The 15,000-nt window shown below is 43.3% G+C and overlaps 3 protein-coding genes across 8 annotated transcripts in view; 1 reads left to right on the top strand and 2 right to left on the bottom strand.

Moving 5' to 3' along the window:
- Positions 1-4,369, bottom strand: part of fndc1 (fibronectin type III domain containing 1) — a 55,171-nt gene extending 50,802 nt beyond the window's left edge. Inside the window, exon 1 of the mRNA XM_042709979.1 lies at positions 4,017-4,369. Coding sequence (XP_042565913.1) covers positions 4,017-4,089 — 73 coding nt within the window. The 5' untranslated portion in view covers positions 4,090-4,369. The remainder of the gene's footprint in view (positions 1-4,016) is intronic.
- A 792-nt stretch (positions 4,370-5,161) lies between these two features.
- fam166c (family with sequence similarity 166 member C) lies at positions 5,162-9,981 on the bottom strand. Its single transcript, XM_012838204.3, has 4 exons — positions 9,789-9,981; positions 7,832-8,051; positions 7,062-7,171; positions 5,162-5,369 (listed from the first exon to the last, which is right to left on the bottom strand). The coding sequence occupies exons 1-4, from the start codon at positions 9,860-9,862 to the stop codon at positions 5,246-5,248; spliced, it is 528 nt and encodes a 175-aa protein (XP_012693658.1). The 5' UTR covers positions 9,863-9,981; the 3' UTR covers positions 5,162-5,245.
- A 356-nt stretch (positions 9,982-10,337) lies between these two features.
- Positions 10,338-15,000, top strand: part of otofa (otoferlin a) — a 123,403-nt gene continuing 118,740 nt past the window's right edge. For 3 of the 6 annotated variants that reach the window (XM_031581421.2, XM_031581417.2, XM_031581418.2), the window contains exon 1: positions 10,339-10,780. In XM_031581421.2, the coding sequence (XP_031437281.1) occupies positions 10,702-10,780 (79 nt within the window). In that variant the 5' untranslated portion in view covers positions 10,339-10,701. Of the gene's footprint in view, positions 10,781-15,000 lie in introns of all 6 variants that reach the window. The other 3 variants (XM_031581420.2, XM_031581416.2, XM_031581419.2) reach the window with 2 other exon arrangements.

The raw sequence follows: 15,000 nt of genomic DNA, 5'->3' as shown, positions 1-15,000 counted from the left end.
ATACCCATCACTGTATGCAGGTAAACGTTCTACCCTTCTTTACACAGGCAGCCTGTGAAGGTATAAATCTGTAGGGCGGGAGAATAGGCACTCAGAGTACAGGGAGGGGGTTATGAACAGGAGGTAAAACAGGGATGGAAGGGGGAGGTGAGGACATGGTCTTTAGGGAGAGAAGTGGTGAAAAAGAGAAATGAGATGGGGAGGGGAGGGAGCACAATAGAAGAGAAGGGCAGAGGAGAAGAGAGAGTGTATACTTGTGTTTTTTGTGTAATATGTATGTTTATTTTAGTTATTTTAGGTTTTATTTTTAAGTTTAAGTCTGTGTAAGTCTACACATAGACATTTGGATGTCTTGTTCCTTGTCCTATGTATGACTGCTTTGGAAAAACAAATGCCTTATTTGTTAAGCCAATACAGCACTAGGAATTGAACTGAAAAACAAAAATGTAATGATAAAAGAGAGTGAGAGGAGAAAAGATGGGAGGGGGAGAGAGGCTTTGAAAGTCCAGTCCACAGCTGTTTCTGTGAGTCCCTGGACACAGAGCAGTGACCTAACACACAGAGCATTTCCACACTGCAGTACGCCACTGGAGGAGACGGAGAGAGGGAGAGAGAGAGAGAGAGAGAGACAGAGAGAGAGAGGGAGGGAGACAGAGAAATAGTTGCAGAAAAAAAGAGAAAGGACCAAAAAAAAGACAGATAGAAACAGAGAAAAGGAAAGAGAGACATGATAATGAGAAAGCAGACAGAAAGTGATACAGCCTGTAGAAAAAGAAACAGAAAGCGATTCAGCCCGTAGAAAAAGCAAACAGAAAGCGATTCAGCCTGTAGTAAAAGCAGACAGAAAGCGATACAGCCTGTAGTAAAAACAGACAGAAGGCGATACAGCCTGTAGTAAAAGCAGACAGAAGGCGATACAGCCTGTTGTAAAAGCAGACAGAAAGCTATACAGCCTGTAGTAAAAGCAGACAGAAAGCGATACAGCCTGTAGTAAAAGCAGACAGAAGGCGATACAGCAGTTCAACTCCGATTGCAATGATCTGTTGGCTTGGCTGCTCTCTCTTTCTCCCCCAGTGCGGGGTCTGCTCGGGGTGAGAGTGCGAGCGACTGCAGCTGAAACTGATTTTACAAAGCATCTCAAACATCTGTAGAGTGTCTCTTGCGTCTCCCTGCTTACCTGTAAAAGAGCCACTGGACAGTTTGCACATAGAAGGCCTAATGCAGGCCAACGTGTGCTGACAGTTGACATGCGGACCCCCCTCCGGCATCACATGGCCTCTGGGTAGAGTAGGGGTTTATCAACACCCCCCCCCCCCCCCCCCCCATAGCTGTTCAGACAGGTCAGGGGTCAGGTCCTGATCGGGGCCTTAACCAAACAGGTGTCAGCTACTGCTACCCTATGGAACAGGGCTGGTTTTCCCCAAACGTAAGTAGTAGTAGTAGTAGTAGCCTAAGTAGTTTGTAGAATCCCTCTTACGAATCATCTTACAATTTCCGAACATTTCACGAAAGTTCTGTAGCAGGAAACTGGAAGTGGAACTGGAAACACTTGTAGATTTAGGCTGGAGTAGTCCTAGACGACTAAACACTTCTTAACAGGGACCTGAAGAACGTACAGGGCATTACAACTAAGAATACATTTATCAATGTTATTCCAGCTGTACATTCCTGTCCTTTATGATGTTATCTTGTAGTCAATCCCTTTTAGCTTTTTTTTTAAGCTATTTTAAGCTTATAGAAATATGAATAAACTTTGGACACATAATTGGGAAAGTTATGACATGAGACACTGGCAGAGTCGTTACCGATTCCATTTGTCTAAGCATATCTTTTGTTCCTCTTTTTCTTTTGAATGGGGAACGGGGGGCATATTGTGGCCTACATTCAGTAGGGTCTAGGCCTAGCTCACAAGTTTGTACAGAAAGTGGAAGAGATTGGGAAACAAAGACAAAAATTAAAAAAAAACATAATATTGAATAAGAGTTCAGAAATATTAAATATATTAAAAAAAACAGCGAGACTGGAGTAACATATAGCCTACAAAACCTGTCAAAATCAGCCACAGGCCTATAGCCTATTATTTCCTCACGATTTTTCTCGATCTCTTCTGCATCCTCACATTCCTTCTTCAAGGATACTTGGGCAGCTCAATCACTGTAGGACACTCGGAAGTGACAAAGAGCAGGCTTATGCTGGACGCCTTGAGTAGGCCTAAAGTGAACAAATCTGAATATGGTGTACTTTTTCAAATTTTTACATTTTAATCATTTTAATCATTAACATTATTTGTGTGTCTGTGTGTGTGGGGGGGTTTATCCTTAACTTAGACATGAAGCCTTTAAGTCAATTAGCATTCACGTCCTATGAAGTCCGAAAGGCAGCTGTGCCATCACCAGATATCTCCAAAATCAGTGATATTACAGCACTGTTTACAACGTACGTTAAGAGCTACTTAAGAGCAGTTACAGCAGGTCCTGATGTGCTCTTTCCACTAGCCGAGGCCATGGGCCCATGGAGGATGAGGAGTTGGACATTATAAGTATTCTGTTTTCCACTACTTGCCTTACAATTGCACATTACAAATTCACCCACACCCAACTAGGAGAAACAGGGTCAGTGTAACTAGCGCAAACATACAAGTCCACTGCAGTCCACAGAACCACTGCAGGCGGGGCGGGCTTTAAACTGTACAGACATTAACTATCTGCATGGTCAAATCCACTAGACTTTAGAACAGGTCCACATGAAATATTCTCCTGCATCACATAGCCGCCCTGCTCACTTCTGTCAAATCTAAACTACAGGTAATACCTAAATGAATTGTCTAATGAAAATGGCTACTTGACATGTCAGATGGGGTCAGCAGGTCACACACATGTACAATCACAATGAGTCAGTGTAGGAAGCTGAGTATTATGAGGGTGATAGAGAGATTGAGGAGCTGACTGTGAACACACACACACACACACACACACACACACACACACACACACACACACACACACACACACATACACACATACACCCACACACCCCTGTCCCTGAGCCCCTGTGCGAAGGCATGCTGGAGATCTGATGTCTGTGCCAGATTACATCATTGTTTTGGCCCAGTGTTTTTATCTGCAGAGAGCGCTGACGGTGGGGTGATTTCAGTCATACTGCGCATGGTCTAATATTTGACATATTATTTTAATTGTGGAGCAGAGCGAAGCGTTTCCAGCATGTGCCCATGAGGTAAGAGCATGTTCCATGGCCGCTGGCCCTGCAGAAAGCGACATCACTTTTTCCTCAGTCAAACAATCCCCATGGAAAAAAACATAGTTGCAGGCTTCAATACTTAGATTGCCTCTTGCTACGAGCTGGGGTGCAGTATTTTCAGGGGTATAGCTGGAAGCTTCAGAGTTAGATTGCTTATTTCTCTGAACTGGGGTACAGTATTTCTGAAGTATAGCTGGAGGATTCTCAAAATGTCAGTATACCCCCATAGCCTGAATTTCTCGAGTAGAAGATATCTGAGATATCAGACTTCTTTTACCAATTCCAGTCATCTTAGATATCTCAGTCACTGTTGGATTCTCCACCTCAGCACCCTTATATCCGTCTAAGCTGCACTGCCAGCACAATAATGCTTCTAAGGACAGCTGCACAGAAATTCACACTGCACCATAATGCTACATAATGCACTATCGTGCAATCAAAATGATGTCAACAGGTTACAATGTTTTGTTCAACAGGTTACAATTGATTGTTTTACGGACATGCACCCTGTGAGATAAACACAACAGTAACACTGAAGTAACCTGCCTATGAAGTCAAAACAGCAAGAAGTAAACAGATTTCTTCAACAGACATTTCTACAATTTGAACAATAAGACAGGGTGAAATGATGATGCACTGACTCCAGAAGTTTGACCATGGTAGGTAAAGTTCCAGAGTTTGTGATCCATAATAAAAATGTTTAAAAAATAACAGTCACGGAAGGTTAATTGAACAGCAAGGTGAGTTCAGACGCTTACCTGGTAATAGAGGACATACGGCACTAAGTACGACGTAGAGCGCGAGAAGACTCCGTGCTGCCGCGGGAGACATCGCGAATTCTGCTCGGGACCTGCCACGCGCCTCTACATGGATGGAGAGAGAGGGATGGGATGCTCGTGCGGCTGCAGACACAGGCGTATCGCGCCTGATTCCCCGACGCTCTGTCTCCCTCTTCCGGGAGAGCGCGGGACAGGGCTCGTGCGACCGACTAACCCTAATAGCAAGTGCTGCACCTGTTTGTGGAGTCAATAGCGAGAATGGTGTCGTTTGTTGTTTTCTTGTGAGTTGTTTTCGAGAATGTTGTTTGATTCAGGTTGTTATGGTAACTGAAGATGAAAAGACCACGGCTAAATCTAGTGCAGTGTAAAATGTAGACTACTAAAAACACTATATTTTAAAACTATATTTAGGTGTAGCCTACGCGGTCATAAGACCGGCCAGAGACCACAGGTTTTCATCAGACTTGCTCTATGCTGCTCTGAGTTAGCCTATACTCCACGTCCCCCTTATGGGCTATAGGCTACAGGCAGAACGATGTGGGCTGCACTGGTCATGGCCAGAGCATAAATCAGGCAAGACCGTGACCGTGCCTGCCTACTCTGAGAGGGAAACCAGAGCGCAGACAGAGAACACGAAGGACAGAACATGGAACAAGTGATTGATGCCAGGTGACATCTTACTCACACACACACACACACACACACACACACACACAAACACACTTTTTGCACAGAGAAGGCCAACGCCGTATTTTTATATAGCTTTGTTGCCTGTTGTTTAGTGATACCGTAAAATAGAGAAAGAGTTCATAAATGCCATTCGGTCTTGTCTACTAAATTCAAATGTGACCTATAACATATATTGTGGCCTATAACATATAATTAGTGAAGCATCTTAGAACGCCAAAGACTGCTCATGTCACCAATATGAAAGGTCGGATATTATCAGGTTAGCCTGTTTAAGGCCAGTCATTAGTCAGTAGCCAGTCAATATAGTCAGCATAAAGAAAAAAGAACAGTTCCAGACTGACCAAGAAACCAAGGGCTTCAAAACTCACTCATGGCCTCCTGCATATCTTACGGGTGCCAATAAAAGTCCATACAAACACGCTTCAGACACTCAGTTGAGTTTTTCATATCATTTTAAGAGTTCTTGGCACAGTCTGAAACAGAAGTAGGTCGACATCACCCCCTGGTGGTAATACAGTTCATCTTCGCTCAAAGAACACATCCCGCATCACACGGTTATCTGTTGATGTTCTGATTCCGGCGGGCAGGGTCTGGTAGCGCCGAACCGTTTCCTCTTCCGCCGGCCTCAGGGGACCGAGGGCACTGTTTTGGGGTGGGGAAGGGTAGAGGTCAAACAGAGATGTGTAATACCTATCCCATTATCCAGCCATATACAGTACCTATCATAGAGATGTGTTTTTGCATAGATCCTTAACAACTAAGACAAATTCCTTGTATAAGGAAAACTACTTGGCAATAAACAACTTGGCTATTTCTGATTTTCACAGTGTATTTTTGATAGACATCTACGCTGAAATGTGCTTAAAGTCTTCTGATACCTATGTAGAACATAGAGTTAAACAGTTTAAGTTGTTGACTTTCTGATATTAAAAACTGTGACTTAGTTGGATGTTGAACGTAGCTCTCCTCCCAATATCAAAATTCCACATTTGGCCCACTGGAAATAGTAAGACCCAGTAACTATGATATTGGACAGGGTATGTGTCCTAGAAGCAGCCCATCCAACAAGATCCCGGTAGACAGAGAGAAGAGCACACAGATTCAGTTATGATTTACTGCATCAGCAGAACCCACCCACCCACCCACACACCCTACCTCATCCATGTAAAACCAACAGCATCCCCTGCTCATATCTACACCCACACACACAAACACACACACACACACACACACACACACACACACACACACACACACACACACACACACACACACACACACACACACACACACACACACACACACACACACACACACACACCACCTCATCCATATAAAATCACACCAACAGCATCCCCTACTCATATCTACACACACACACACACCTTACCTCATCCAAGTAAAGTCACACCAATAGCATCCCCTGCTCATATTTACACCCAGCCTGCTTGTGTTCAAGTAAGCAGGGCAGTGGATCCCCGGAGACATGGCTACAAAAGCTCTCGCTCGCTAACTCCCTCTGTCTTTCATTTTGACTCTCTCACACACACACACACTCACTCACACACACACACACACACACACACACACACACACACACACACACACACACACACACACACACACACACACACACACACACACACACACACACACACACACACACACACACACACGCTCTCTCTCTCTCACACACACACACACACTCACAAACACACACTTCCTTCAGGAGTGCCATGAAATATTCAGTAGTGAAGAGGATACTATAGCCTGGGGACAGCAAGACCTTGTTTGGGGTGTCATCACCAAAACACTAGGGCTAGCGGTATCCAGAGGTTGACTATGAGTTGCCTAGGCAACTACTCCTACTTTTGTTTGGCTTGGGACAGATGTTTTTTAAGCTTTATTGGAATTTGGAGAGGATCAGCATTACATAATAGCAGTACGGTAATAAGCAAGTAAACTGCAAACGTACATTTTTTCCCCTCTAAAGCTATTAACAACAACAATACCAATAATAATAACAAAACATAAATAAATAAACAAAATGTAGCATGAGTCATTTTGGCTTACAGACGTGACATCAAACCAGTATCAGACAAGTCGTTAAAACGACGATCTACAAAGAGATGCTAAAACAAACGTTAATGTTAATCCCCATAACAAAACAAGGATTAAAAGACATTGTAACAGACATAAAACACCACATCAGTCCAATGGGCCACAGACATAAAACACCACATCGGTCCACTGGTACAGAAACATGAAAGCTGGCCTCCTCTCCCCCGGTGTTAATGGGAATCAGGCAGCTCAGCTCTAACCCAGTGCTCTTACATGGTCTCCTGAGGGTACTTCTCACTCTCTTTCACGGGGAGCTGGAAGTAGCTGATAGGCAGGCATGCCCCGGTGCAGTCTTTGTAGTTCTCACGGTGTCTTTGAGTCAGCTGCAAACACACACACACACACACACACACACACACACACACACACACACACACACACACACACACACACACACACACACATAAACAGACACACAAACACACCCACAGACACGCACACACACAAACACACAAACACACACACACACACACCGCTACTGCTTATCTATCAGCTTTAGACGCACAGTAACATTCCACTCACACTGAGTCTGGGTTATGGACTTGGCACACTCTATCCAAAGTGACTTGAAATAATAATGTATAGACGACGTCATATCGAGTTGTGTTGGTCAGTACACAGGACATATTTGCTAAATGGTGCAATGAAGTATTGCAACATTACCTTTGTATAATTTACCTCTATTAGTGTAGTTCCGACAAGTACACACTTAATATATAGTTTAAGTTACCACTATGGTGATATATAGTTTAAAGCATCGCTATAGTGATCTATAGTTTACAAGTTATCGCTATGGTGATACATAGTTTAAGTTATCACTATGGTGATCTATAGTTTAAATTATCGCTATGGTGATCTATAGTTTAAGTTATCGCTATGGTGATATATCGTTTAAGTTTTCACTATGGTGCTGTGAAGACTGGGGAGGGGATCAAGCAGGACTGTAGGAGCCCTTTATGGAAAGAACCATGGTCTCTGCTCACTTGGGAAAAGTTCTGTAGTTCCTGCTGGCGAGTCCGTGCAGGCAGGACCGTTGTCAGGTGCCCTTCGCTGGACAGGGTGGATTGGAAGTTCCCTCCCCTGACGTTCGTCGCGGTGCTTAAGGTCATTGATGTGAAACGGGATTCCTGGAAGCACTTGCTGGTGGTGTTCCCATATGTGTGACCGTACATGAACGTGATGGTGGGAACGTGACCTCCATAGCTTTAGAGAAAGAAGGGAGTATGAGGAACAAGTTAAACACTCTGACCGGATGAGAGAACATGAACTCCTAATGATTTGAGTCTTCCTATGCTATACAAGTCTGTTATGTGACATAGCCTACTCACAGGGTATCTCTCATCCATCTTATGTTATTTTATGGTATACTGTTCTGTATCTTGACAATCTATCCAGGATACATGGCAATATGGCAATGACATATCGGTGACGACCTGCCCACCATCCAGAAACTGTACACCTCCAGAGTCAGGAAACGGGCAAGGAAAATCATTGCAGACCCCTCACACCCTGGACATAACCTGTTCCAACTTCTCCCCTCTGGTATGCGCTACAGAACACTGTACACAGGAGAAGCACTCAAAATTTCGTTGTATAAATACAATGACAATAAAGGCTTTTCTATTCTACACCAAAACCACCAGACACAGGAACCGTTTTTCCCCCCTTGCCGTCACACTAATGAACAGTTGACTACAAATGATTATATTATATTATTTTTATTTATTTTATTCTATTTCTGTATAAGTACATTGAGAGCCAATAAACCCGGAGTCAAATTCCTTGTATGTGTAAACTTACTTGGCCAATAAACATGATTCTGATTCTGATTCTGACATGAGTCATATGCACATTTTCTGTCATTATCTGTACACATGCATGTTGCCATATTGCCATGTATCCTGGATAGATTGCCAAGATACAGAAAAATATACCATAAAATGACATAAGATGGATGTGTTGTACCCTGTGAGTAGGCTATGTTACATGACAGACTTGTTGATTAGAGTAAGCCCATGCAGTTCATTAAAACCTGTCCTATCATCTGTCACGATTCGTAAGGCAGAGACCCAATTGCAGACCATATGTAGGGAAGAATTCAGGATTTATTCACAAGGTTAACGCACAGAAGATCCAAGGCAAAAATGAACAAAAAACTGATGAACCGAACACTGGCAAAGCAACAATACAAAAAGCAAGGTAGAGCAGGAAAACATGAAAGCACACAGCTAATTGGAACAGAACTCTCACCATGCTAGTACGACGAACCAACATCGAACAAAGGACAGACTGAACTTAAATAACAGAGGGGGAACTAGACAAGGAGAATTAACAAGACACAGGAGGTACCAATCAGGGAAACAAACAGGGTACAGATTGGGAACAGGTGAGGGTCAAAACCAGGAAGTGGCAGAGGCAGATGGGGGCAGAGTCTCAGGACAAAGACAGGAAACACATGGCCGGACAAGACAATCACAACAAGCACATGACAACATAAACAAACAGGGAAAAGCACATGTCAGGAATCAAGAAACATAAAAGGAAAACAGAGCAGGATCCTGACAATCATCATTCTCAGTTTACATCCCAAAATGCCACAATAGGGTTAACCTATATCATACAGATATCTGTGTTTAGACTTAAAGGTTCAGGGATATAACCTCTCCCTAGAACAGTTCATATTTAAGATGGGTGACTGTGGTTTTAGGCCTATTTGTTTCATTAAATTAATTTGTAATTCATTTCTGCTGTTAAGCAACAGGACTCCCTTTGGAAAAAAAACTGGGAAACATGTTGAGTCTTACTAGCCAAGATGATATGCCTCGCTATTACAATACATAAACTATGCAAAACTGTCATTGCTGTACTTGGCCACGAAATTAGGTGAATGGCGATATTCTGCTTAAAGCTGCTCCAAACTGACAGTGGTTTGCTAATTACCCAGGCATCAGGGCGGGCGCGATGTAGGTGGCGTTGTTATGGGTGAAAAGTGTTCCGTTCTGCCGAGAAGCCATGACTGAGGTCCTGCCTGATTTTTCCGGGGGGATCTGCCGACCACTGGAGCGCGAAGCTGACTTCTGTGCAGGACGTTCTGTGCGCAGCCCTACACCTCTCCCGCATCAACCCTCCCCAAACGGCAACAAAGGGTTGCCCGGCAACCGCTCGGTCCTGACCGTGGCCCTATGATGTTACGTTTGGACCTCGAATTATGACGTTGAGTGACCTGTACAGAGTTCCTGATGCTTCTTCATGATGAGTAGCCAACATCAGAATATCAAAACCACATCTTTCCACATCTTCATCAGCACAACTAATAAATGAAGGTGTTTAAAAAAAACTACCTTCAAAAATAATACAAGTGATTATTTTATTGGAATTATTTTATTTTTCCTTCATTTACGGCACTTATGGTGTAATGATCGCCTTCATCGAATCATATAGGTCCACAGGAAATCCCCATCAGTGGAGTTTACTTGGGTGGGCGTCACCGAGGGGTTTCAGCCGCAGAGCCTATCTCCGGTCTCGCACAAGTCTGAATCGTAGAGCGCGCGCACCAGCACTTGGCACTAGTGTAAGAGCATTGGTAGACTGCGAATCCCACCATCTCCGCCTTTGACGTCGGGGCGAAATGCAAAAAGCACTTTAATAATGTATGCTGCAGCACTATAAGAAGATCAAAACGCGTTTTGCCACGGCTTCTGGACGAGTGGTTTATATTTACTTCTTGTATGAGATGCTCTGAAGTGAATATCTGGATCAGTTAATTGGTTGGATGCGAATGCGTGCACAATTGGTCTTTTAATTGATATCTCCGTTCCGCCTGCGCATCAGGATAGCCTAAATCTAAGTTAACATGGCTTTAGTAGTGCGCCTCAACACCATCACCTGCCTGCGGGGGAAAGCGGACAGGATCGCCAAAGTGACGTTTCGAGGTAAAAAGATTGTTTTATTTTTTATTGCACCACTTTCTCTGTAGCTTGTCGCGTGTAACTACGTAGTCATAGGCAGCTTTTTTGTATGTGTCTATTTTTGCTCGAGTAATTGGACTCGTGTAGCCTAATAACGGAAGCTCGTGGATGTCCATTTAACGTAAGTGATGGGTCGGCAGGTGACAGCAGGTGTGCTCTAGAACGTCTCCTAGGGATGCGCAGAGAAGTTGGGAAGACCCCCTTCTCCCTCCGCAATGCCCCTGTCACACGATGACGAAGGCAAGTCATGTCTCCACAGACAAAGGGGGATCCCGTTTAAATTAAAGAAAAGCAGGACACCTAATTTCAACCAGTACAGACTAATCCTGACAGAATACTCAGTGCGTCATTGGTCGATTTTTATGTATGGTTTATTTTACAGTAGGCTATATCTGTTTACTGAAGAAGATCACGGAAAGATCTGTTTGGTCAATTTTCCACAGAAATCATTTCCCACAGCTACCTCAATGTTTCAGAAATCAGTATAACAAGATTGTTAAAAAGTCCTATTCAAGTTTTATTTGTCATGTGATCAGCCTCTGATGCAGCAACGGAGACCATTGTTATGGTCATGCGTGATGGATAGCATCAAAGATGTACTGCTCTGAATTTCAACACTTACAAAAATAACCTATATATTTATATGATTTTTAAGACATCCGATTCAGTGCCACGGCCTCCTTTTGTCCTTTCAAAGTGGTTGGTGTCCTTTGAATAGGCATTACCTAGATGCTGTGTGTCCTTATGTATATGGAATGATCTATATATATATATATATATATATATATATATATATATATATATATATATGTAGTGATGTAGACTGCAGAGGGGCACATATCTACATGAGCATGGCCTATAAGACTAGCCTCTGGATTAAGAATTGTGTCTAATTAAGTCTACTGGTTGGACAGATTTGGTGAAGCGTGAAGTCTTCAAGTCTCATTAGCTCTAAATCGACTCTCAGATTCCCCCTTTCCTTCTCTCTCTCTCTCTCTTTCACTCACTCCGACTCTCTCTTTCTTTATCCATCTATACTATGTAGCCTACATGTGTATGAAATACTTCCCCCTTCTATTTTTCTATTCATCTATACTATGTTGCCTACATGTCTATGAAATATACATATTCACCTATTAGTTAATAGCAAACATATGCATGACAAGTCAGATGAGAACCAGCATGTCCATCTGAGTGATGACCTGGGGAAAATGTCTGACCGTTTCATATAGTGAAGAGAGGATTTATGGCGGCACTCTATTTTACTCTATTTTCAAAGCAGCCAGAGAAATTGCTTTTTGCTGGTTGGACTGACATCCTGATCAGCCACTGGGGCTAATCGGAGTCATCTTAACCAAAAGGAACAGTTCAAGCAGCGGTTCTCTGGTCCATTACCTCAGTTCCACATAGAACGTGAACACTAGTACTGGCCGCAGATACCATTTAAAGCTCTGTATTTTCAGTGATGGTTATTTCAAAGGATATTAACTCTGTAGATAGCTTGGCAAAGGGGTATAGTCCCTGTGTCCAATCAGAGTCATCCTTACTACTATGAAACTGAAGCTGAAAACTGAATCTAAATGGATCTAAAGTAGAAGCTATTGGTATTGGACATCCAGGCCTATTGGTAAATAAACTGTCCTGAGGAGTTAGTCATTATCGCAATCAGTGTCACTTTGACTTTGATTCATTTGAAAATAACTGCGGATTGATTTCTGAAACAGCTTCAGCCAGAGTCAATCCCTACTCTTCTCTCCACGGCCCAACAGCTCTTGTACATGTCCATTACAGTGTGTGAGTGTGGAAGACAGCACGGATCTAGGGGAAAAAACAGCTGTACAGGCATAAACCTATTGACTGTGTCCATAGACACCTGTTTCATGTGGAGGGCAGGTGGCAGGTCTGGGTTACGTACAGTAGCTTTGCTCTACAAGCAGTACACTTACTGTGCTTGAGGTGTCAGCATGTTTTTGGTCCTAACGGTTTCTTTGTAGCAACTGTCTGGGGACCAATCCCAATCTGGTCGGGAAATGGGTATGTTGTAGTGGGAGGAGAGGATCAGGGTCAGTTAGCCTTGGGGCTCTTGTTTGTGTGAACGGTTTGAGCACGGGTCAACAACCTCAGCACAGGCTGCTTTATTTCCCCCATGTCTCTTCCTGCTCTCGCAGCACAGAGAGCTCAAGACAAAGATCAGCAAGAGAGAGATGCATAATCAGTGGAGGTTTGATGAGCTGCTTTGTGTGGACCTGAAGAATCATATTGTGTGTTTGGATTATGCTAGGGTGTCTTTGTGTGGACCTGAAGAATCATATTGTATGTTTGGATTCTGTGTGGTGTGTGTGGACCTGAAGAATCATATTGTATGTTTGGATTATGCTGTGGTGTGGGCTCCAGTGATGTGTTTTTGCCTCAGGCTAGATGGCAGCAGATCTGACATAGATTTTTCAAAGTCCATGTCAGATTATGGCCTGATTCCTTTCAGCGGTTCATAGGCTCTCTTAAGATTCTTATATTTCCCTTGTGTTCTATTATAGAATCATGTGAATGTTCCACAAAATAGAACTAAACATTCTAGATGCATTTGTACTTTCTTTCATACATTCTGTATGGGGTAATATCTTTCATCTTTGGCTGCAAACATATCTACTGAGTCTGACAGTGTCTGTTCACAGTCAGAAAAGCTAATGAAGTTGAACAAGTGAGTGTTTGGGGGTTTACACACTCAACTCAGTGTACCTGAGCTGTGGTCTCTCTCTCTTTCTTTCTTTCTCTCTCTCTCTCTCACACACACACACACACACACATATACACACACACACACTTATACTCTTTACCCTGTCCTGTCTCCATCCCCTCCCCTCTCTCTGCCTCCCACTCCCTCACCCTCTCAGAGAGGAGCACGCAGGAGAGTTGATGAATGGCTGAGCCCCTGCATGTTGTAAATGTATTTATCCATGTACCTCAGAGTACCCAAACAACCAGTGTTGTAATGAATTAAAGGAGCAGTTCATCATTGGCATCCTATAAAGAGATACCGCATTACAGTTATCAGCACTGGTGTGGCAAGATGAGTCTTTTATTCATGGATTTTGGCTTAAAATGTTAAGAAAGAAGGACTATAATGAAGGAATAGAAATAGGAAAGAAGAAGGTAATATAACGAGTTTTTTAACGGCGGATCGCTTTTGTAGCAGCTCTCTCTGTCTCTTAAGTGGGTCAGCATCCATGCCTTGGTTTTTTCATTAGCTGGCTGAGGCAGTGCAGATGTTATGTAACCCCCCCTGTTGCTCACTCACACTTGTTCGTAGTTATCAAAGGAAGGATACATCAACTTCTGGGAAAACTTGATGATAAGGCCTCTGCATGGCTCTGGTGTGGTGCCAGCGCCCCGAGGGGCTCTACAGAAAATGGGATATGGCTGTGCGTGAGAAATCAGTGAAAAATGGACACATAATAACGCATTCTCTTGGACAACTGAAGATAGCGCTCATGTCTGCTGTCCGTCCCTTTCTCTCTCTTTCCTTCTCTCTCTCTTTCCTTCTCTCTCTGCCCCCCCCCCTTCTCTGTCTCTCTTGCCAACCACTCTCACTCTGCATGGGAAGTGCCTATGCCCTTCCTGCCTACAGGACTTTCTGCTTTTGGCTATTTTACCCTTTTGAACCCAGTTACACAGAAACAGGGGCTATGAGACCAACAGACCCAGAGGATACAGACCTACTGGGAAATGTCTCTAGGATTGAAGTGACAATAGTTTGTAGAGTTTGTAAACTATTCCCACACAACTGAAGTCTATTATTGGGTAGACAGAAGCACACAGACACAGCATTTGTTCTCCTCTCCCCAATCTCTTTTATTCTTACTCTCTCTCTCTCTATTAAGAGCACACATACACAGTATTTGTTCTCCTCTCTTCAATCTCTTTTATTCTTACTCTCTCTCTCTATTAAGAGCACACATACACACACACACACACACACACACACACACACACACACACACACACACACACACACACACACACACACACACACACACACACACACACACACACACACACACACACACACACACACACACACACACACAATCGTCAGACCATCCATTCAATCTTTTATCTTTTTATTATTTTATTCTCATTTCCTCCTCTGTTTTTCCGTCCACCAAGGAGGTTATGGTTTTGCTACC

The sequence above is a fragment of the Clupea harengus genome, chromosome 15 (assembly GCF_900700415.2).
Source record: "Clupea harengus chromosome 15, Ch_v2.0.2, whole genome shotgun sequence".
Classification (NCBI taxonomy): Eukaryota; Metazoa; Chordata; class Actinopteri; order Clupeiformes; family Clupeidae; genus Clupea; species Clupea harengus.
The sequence above is the reverse complement of the archived record's forward strand: the minus strand, read 5'-3'. Positions and strand labels throughout refer to the sequence as shown.